General features: G+C 42.0%; 1 protein-coding gene across 1 annotated transcript; it reads right to left on the reverse strand.

Moving 5' to 3' along the window:
• Nucleotides 1-331: 331 nt before the first annotated feature.
• On the reverse strand, nt 332-7,169 carry LOC148764012 (uncharacterized). Its single transcript, XM_088803522.1, is given in 5 exon segments — nt 332-613; nt 615-3,130; nt 3,133-3,744; nt 4,142-5,336; nt 6,507-7,169. Coding segments are annotated over 5 exon segments (5,268 nt in total).
• Between the last annotated feature and the right edge of the window lie 701 nt (nt 7,170-7,870).

The following is a 7,870-nucleotide window of genomic DNA, read 5'->3' on the forward strand; positions in this document are numbered from 1 at the left end:
ATGACAAGGAACAAGGGAAAATTGATTAATACAAAAGGGATACAGTCTTTTCTTAATGACTGTTTCGATAGATATTAATAGTAGTCTCAAAATTTTATCCCGAAATAGGCACATTTGTCAGCTCCCTTGCCTTTTGCATGAACATCTCGGATCATGATCTTCACCCTTTCTGTGTTAAGCTTTTGTAGTATTTGGACCTTTTTCGTGTCTAGACCGCCCTTTCGGGTTTTCGCCCTAAACACATCTCCCAAATTCAAGCTGCCTTTTCAGGTTTTCAACTTGAAAATTTTCTTTTTTTTTTTTTTTTTTTTATTATTATTATTTTTTTTTTTTATGCAAAATATTTCTTGACAGCATCGGCATTCACCGGGTTGGAAAACTCCCTTCCATCCATCTCCGCCAAAATTAGTGCTCCTCCTGAAAAAGCTTTCTTCACCACGAATGGTCCTTCCCAATTTGGTGTCCATTTCCCGCGAAGATCATGCTGGTTCGGGAGAATTCTTTTCAATACTAATTCTCCTTCTCGGAACTGTCGAGAGTGTGCCTTCTTGTCATATGCCCTCATCATTCTCTTTTGATATAACTGCCCATGGCAAAGTGCTGTCAACCTTTTTTTCTTCTATGAGATTCAATTGCTCATAACGAGCATTAACCCATTCGGCTTCTTCCAACTGTACTTCTTTGAGGACCCGAAGGGAAGGAATTTCCACTTCAATTGGCAAAACTGCTTCCATCCCATACACCAAAGAGAACGGTGTAGCTCCCGTGGAAGTTCGGACTGTTGTGCGATAAGCATGCAAAGCAAAAGGTAACTTCTCATGCCAATCTTTGTATATATCTGTCATCTTTTCAATTATCCTTTTGATGTTCTTGTTGGCTGCTTCCACTGCTCCATTCATCTTTGGGCGATAAGGTGTTGAATTGTGATGCTTGATCTTGAACTTGGCACAAACCTCTTTCATCATCGAACCATTGAGGTTACTAGCGTTATCCGTGATGATCCTTTCTGGGAGACCATAGCGGCATATTATTTCTTTTTGGACGAATTTACATACCACTTTCTGGGTCACATTGGCATAAGATGATGCTTCTACCCACTTAGTGAAGTAATCAATTGCCACCAGAATAAATCGATGCCCATTTGATGCCTTCGGAGTTATCAACCCAATCACATCCATGCCCCACATTGAGAATGGCCATGGTGATGTCAATACATGCAGTGAATTAGCAGGGGTGTGGATTCTGTCCGCATATATCTGACACTTGTGACACTTTCGAGCGAAGTCTATACAATCCTTTTCCAACGTGAGCCAGTAATACCCCGCCCTCATGACCTGTCTTGCCAACTTATGTCCACTTGCATGTGCTCCACAAACTCCTTCGTGAACTTCTTCGACTATTCTCCGAGCTTCGGCTGAATCCACGCATCTCAAAAGTGTTTGATCCCTACTTCTCTTGTATAGGATGTTCCCATCCAAGAAGAAATTCATTGCCAACCTTCTAATGGTTTTCTTATCATTTTCTGAGCTTTGATCCGGGTACTGCTGAAATTTGAGATAGTGCACAATATCATGATACCACGGTTTCCCGTCTATTTCTTCTTCTACACTAGAGCAGTGCGCGGGACACTCTCGAAGATTAATCATGATGGGTTGGATCTTGACATTGGTACCAACTTTGAACATTGCTGCCAGCGTGGCTAATGCATCGGCCATTTGGTTCTCCTCTCGGGGCAAATGATTGAAGCAAATTTCATCAAAATTTTCAACCAGCTTTGATACATACTTGTGATACCGAACTAACTTTGAGTCACGTGTCTCTCATTCTCCTCGCAATTGATAAATAACCAAAGCAGAGTCCCCATACACTTCCAAAATGTGAATTTTCCTCTCGATTGCTGCTTGAATGCCCATGACACAAGCTTCATATTCAGCTACATTATTGGTGCAATAGAAGTTGAGTTTAGCTATAACGGGATAATGATCTCCTTCTGGTGATACTAACACGACCCCTATGCCATGCCCCAAGGCATTCGAAGCTCCGTCGAAAAACATCTTCCAATTCTCTTTCTCTGATTCCTCCCCACTTGTTTGACATATTGACATCAAGTCCTCATCTGGAAACTCAAACTCCATTGGTTCATAATCCTCTTCCACCCTTTCTGCAAGAAAATCTGCGATTGCACTTCCTTTGATAGCTTTCTGGGACACATATACAATATCATATTCAGACAATAACACTTGCCATCTTGCCACTCTACCTGATAAGGAAGGTTTCTCGAAGATGTATTTAATTGGGTCTAACTTTGCAATGAGCCAAGTGGTATGATATAGCATGTACTGCCTGAGTCGATGCGCCGCCCATGCTAAAGCACAACACATCTTTTCCAACGAGGAATACTTGGACTCGTATTCAGTGAACTTCTTGCTCAAGTAGTAAACTGCCCTTTCTTTCTTACCAGTTTCATCATGTTGCCCTAACACACATCCCATGGATCCTTCATTTACCGTTAAGTATAAGAGGAGGGGTCTCCCGACCACAGGTGGTGCCAATACTGGCGGACTCAACAAATATTCTTTAACTTTGTTAAAAGCAACTTGGCACTCCTCATTCCACGCCCCCGGATTGTGTTTGCGAAGGAGTTTGAAGATCGGGTCACATTTGAGTGTGAGTTGTGATATGAACCGGGCTATATAATTTAATCTCCCCAAAAATCCTCTAACTTCTTTTTGCGTCTTGGGAGGGGGCAAATCACGGATTGCTTGAATCTTATCTGGGTCAACTTCTATTCCTCTTTCACTGACGATGAAACCCAGTAGCTTTCCTGAAGTGACTCCAAAAGTGCACTTTGCCGGATTTAATCTGAGCTGGAACTTCCGTAACCTCTTAAATAATCTTTCAAGATTAGTCGCATGATCCTCTGTTTTGCGAGCTTTTACAATCATATCATCCACATACACCTCAACCTCTTTGTGCATCATATCATGGAAGAGAGTCACCATAGCTCGCTGATAAGTTGCCCCGGCATTCTTCAAACCAAATGGCATTACCTTATAACAAAAGGTCCCCCACATAGTTATGAAGGTAGTTTTCTCTCTATCCTCTGGTGCCATCTTAATTTGGTTATACCTTGAAAGCCATCCATAAAGGAAAACATGGAGTGGCGGGCAGTATTGTCAACAAGGGTGTCAATGTGAGGAAGAGGAAAATTATCTTTTGGGCTAGCTCTATTCAAGTCTCGATAATCCACACACATTCTCACCTTCCCGTCTTTCTTAGGAACTGGGACAATATTTGCAACCCATTCAGGGTACTTAGCTACTTCCAAGAATCCTGCATCGAACTGCTTTTTTACTTCTTCTTTAATTTTCAACAACATTTCAGGTTTCATTCTTCTCAACTTTTGCTTAATCGGTTTGCATTCAGGTTTCAAAGGCAGTTTATGGGCTACAATGTCTGTGTTGAGTCCTGGCATATCTTGATAAGACCATGCAAACACATCTACATATTCATGAAGTAGCTTTATTAGTTTTTCTTTTTCCATTGACACCAACGTCACACCAATTCTAACTTCTTTCTTATTTTCTTCATCTCCCAAATTAATTGTTTCAAGTATCTCTTGATGTGGGACAATTTGTCTCCCCTCCTGTTCTACTAGCCTTAACAAGTCCGGAGTTAAATCATAATCCTCCACGTTTTCTGTACTGTCAAGTTCACTGACACTTGTACCTTTTTCAAAATCAACTTCAAAACCACTGTCATTATCATCTTTGCATTCATTATTTGGAATCCTGGAAGGTAAAGGGAATTGAAATATGTAGAGCTATTGTATAGGTAAATAGTTAAAATAAAAGGATGAAACGACACTAATGGAAATGATTAATTATGAGAGGAGATATGAGAAATGCACTACGCATGTCAATTTATTAAAATGATAAATGATAAAAAGCCCGATACATAAAATTCCAATGCTTTTGGGCATAAGCATGGATGTTTAGTTTGCATTACTTTGAAATTGAATCACAAGCGACTGGTAAACTCATGGTGGTCCAGTTGCTCAGCTTTAGGTTCGGTGGCCCAAAGTATGTAGTAGGAATCTCATCCTCATTTCTTGGCTGTTCTTCACCTTCCTCCGTTGCACATATTGACAAATCAGAAAAAGTCCCTCCTAGAGCTGACACTGATTCTTGGTTCTCAACGGTGAGTGATTCAGGAAAGATGCAACCTCCAGATCGGAATGTCTTGTAAAGATGAGGATATGTCATTCCTCGGATTTCCAACTCATGCCCCTTAAAGCGGGCCAACCTTTCCTTTCTTCTTCCGGCTATCATTTCTTCTCTTTCCTTCTTAGTTGGCTTGTACCCCAGGCCAAACTTTTCTTCATTTTTGGTAGTATGTATGGGACTTCTAATGCCTTGCAGTTCTTTTCCCAATCCTGCCCCCGCTCGGTATCCTTTTCCTAATATCTGACTGACAATCATCTTGGTGGTTTTGGAAAGCCTCGGAATAGGCGGTGTGGTTCCTTCTCCCACATACGTGGTGTTAACGAACTCGAAGGATCGAAAGGAACATTCAGGCACTTCTTCCGCCGCTTCCACGTAAGGCGTATCTGCTGGCTTGCTTATGAGTAAGTCCTCTTCCCCGTTAACACAGACAATCTTCCCTTCCACTATGAACTTGACCTTCTGATGAAGAGATGAAGGTATGGCCCCAGCCATGTGTATCCAAGGTCTTCCCAACAAATAATTGTATGAAGGAGCAATATTTATAACCTGAAATTCAATGGTAAAGGTACATGGGCCAATTTCTACTGGTATCTCAATGTCCCCTACTACTTCTCTCCTTGTTCCATCGAAAGCTCTTACGATCATCTGACTCTTTCGCATGTAGGACATGTTGATGGGTAAACGGGCCAAGGTCCTCATGGGCATCACATTTAAGGACGATCCGTTGTCAAGCAGTACCTTTGCGACGGTACAACCTTTACACTTGGTAGTGATGTGCAAGGCTTTGTAATTTCCTCTACCTCCAGAAGGGATTTCTTCATCGCTAAAGGATATTATGTTACCCACCGAAATGTTCCCAACAATGTAGTCCAAATTTTCAACCGAGATATCATGATCCACATATGCTTGGTTCAGAATCTTCATCAGAGAGTTCCTATGTGGTTCTGAGCTGAGGAGCAAAGATAGTAGTGAAATACGAGCGGGCATCCGGTTCAATTGCTCAACTACATTGTACTCACTATGTTTGATGAACTTGAGGAACTCGGCAGCTTCTTTTTCTGTCACCGATCTTTTTGAGCCATCTGTCGATTCCGGAGGTTGTACCTTTTCTTCTCTAGGACTTTGCTCTTTTTCCCCTCCCTTCTCATTCTTGAGATTCTCGAATGCTTCCGGTGAATAACAGCGTCCGCTGCGGGTAATCCCTCCAACACCAGTTATATTGGCAGCATCATCTTGAGATTCAGCTATCCATTTCTTCGCTTCCGAAACTTGTACATTGCAGTTGTAGTTCCATGGGACAGCTTTGTTATCTTTGTAGGGGAAGGGTTTAGGGACTTCGATGACCATCTTGGCATGGTTTTTGTCCTCCACAAGCTCTCCTTTTGGTTCGTAGAAAATGGTCAAAGGTTTTATTTTCATTGGGTGAGTAGACTCCTTGGATATCATGTTTACTGCTGACTCTGAAGCTTCCGTATAGAACTCGATCTTTGATTCGTCCATCATTCTTTGCACTTCCTTCCGGAAAGAACTACAACCCTGGATTGAATGTCCCACACATCCTTTGTGGTACAAGCAACATAGTCTTTGGATATCTCGTGAGTCATTCACATTAGGACATTCAGGCCACACCTTGAGCATATCGGCCTTTACCAAGGCTTCAAATACTTTCTCCATGGAGGTTTCCACTTCCCGAATGTTCCTTTTAACATACACCTCCCTTTCGATTGCATTTACCCCTGCCCCAGCATGATTTGGCAGTGGGTTGTTGTTAACATTCTGTTCTGGCTTTTTTTCAAAGTTCAGGATTCCTGCCTTGATCAACCCTTGCACCTTATGCTTAAATGCCGTGCAATTCTCAATCGAGTGACCTTCGATTCCGTAATGGTAATCACAATGGGCGGACGTGTCATACCATCTTGGGAACGGAGGTTTTAATGGCTCTATGTATAAGGGAGCTACTAGATGGTTTGCAACCAACTGAGTGAAGAGTTCAGCATAAGGGATTGGGATAGGGTCAAACTGCACTTTCTCTTGCTTGTTTCGCCATCCTCTTGATTCACCGGTAGTATGGTTGTTTGAAGGTGTTGTTTGTTGTGTGGTTGAAGCTGTAACAGGTGTGGAAGCAGGCGGGTAAGGTGTCCGTTGGATGGGATTATATGGGTACGGGTTAGGGAAGGCATTTGGCATAAGCGGGTATGGGTATGGGCTTTGTGAAGTGTTGTGCACAGCTGGGTAATAGGGGTATGGTAGGTATGGCTGGTAAGGGTTGTATGTTCCTCCTTGGTGTTGTCCTGAAGTAATGGCTTGGGCTTCTCCTTCTTTCCTCTTGAAAGTTCCCCCTTTCCTTGTGTTTGCCATATCACCTCCTTCTATCTTCCCTTGCTTAATGGCAGTTTCTATCATTTCTCCCGAAATCACCATATCAGCAAAGTTCTTGGTGGCACTACCAACCAATCGTTCATAGTAAGGGGCTCGCAAGGTGTTAACAAACATTACAGTGGTTTCTTTCTCAGTCAATGGTGGCTGAACTTGAGAGGCCACATTCCTCCATCTTTGAGCGTATTCTTTGAAGCTTTCAGTGGTTTTCTTCTCCATGTTTTGTAAAGAAAGGCGATCTGGAGCCATATCTGTAACGTGCTTATACTGAGCTACAAACGCCCGAGCAAGGTCTTTCCACGTGTGGATTCGGTTGCGGTCCAGTTGGACATACCATTTTGCTGCAGCACCAGTAAGGCTATCTTGGAAGCAATGTATCAAGAGTTTGTCATCATGAGCATATGCGGCCATTCTTCTACAATACATGGTGATATGTGTGACCGGACACTTGGTTCCATCATACTTCTCAAAGTCTGGAACTTTGAACTTTGGGGGTATAACCACATCTGGAACCAGACAAAGCTCAATTGCATCCATAGAACAATACATTCCCATTCCTTCTACCATGCGCAGTCTTTCCTCAAAAAGGTCAAATTTTTGATGAGTATCGGGATTATCTTTCGATTCAACCGATCCACATTTGAGCTTCTCTTGTTCCTTTGGATCATCCAAATCAGGCACAGAGATGGGATCTGAAGGACTTGCCCCTCCAATTGGCCTTTGTTGAGCATAAGTCGGTGGTGGTCCTATTGGCATCCCAAAAAATGGATATTGACCCATGGATGGCATGGGAATAGAAGCATTCCTTGCAGGTGGAGGTGTAAATCCTGGTGGATATACGGGGTCTGTATTGGTTTCTGTCTGTTGAACGGCTTCTGGTGTACCGAAACTCCCTGCCACTTTCTTTCCTTTATCTGTAGATATTAACTCCAAAATTTTTGATAACTGACCCATGATTTCTTCTTGCTTCTTCTCAATCTTATCCATCCTCTCTGAATGCTCGTCCCCCATGATCTTAGAACGGGCTCTTGTATTGTATCTGTGGAGAATTTGTTTTTCTGGAATTTTGTTCTATTAGTTCAAGGAATAAGTTAGAATTTTATATTGAGTGCATTATTATTTATTATTTTTATCTGAATCATGCATTATGATGCAAATGAAATGTATTTGAATAGGAAAAATATTGGCCATCCAACATTTACCATAAGAAAATCTGCATCCATAAAACTTAAATATCCAATTACATCATTGTCATAACTATCAAAAAG

Source organism: Theobroma cacao, chromosome 2 (genome assembly GCF_053813885.1).
Source record: "Theobroma cacao isolate CCN51 chromosome 2, ASM5381388v1, whole genome shotgun sequence".
Lineage (NCBI taxonomy): Eukaryota > Viridiplantae > Streptophyta > Magnoliopsida > Malvales > Malvaceae > Theobroma > Theobroma cacao.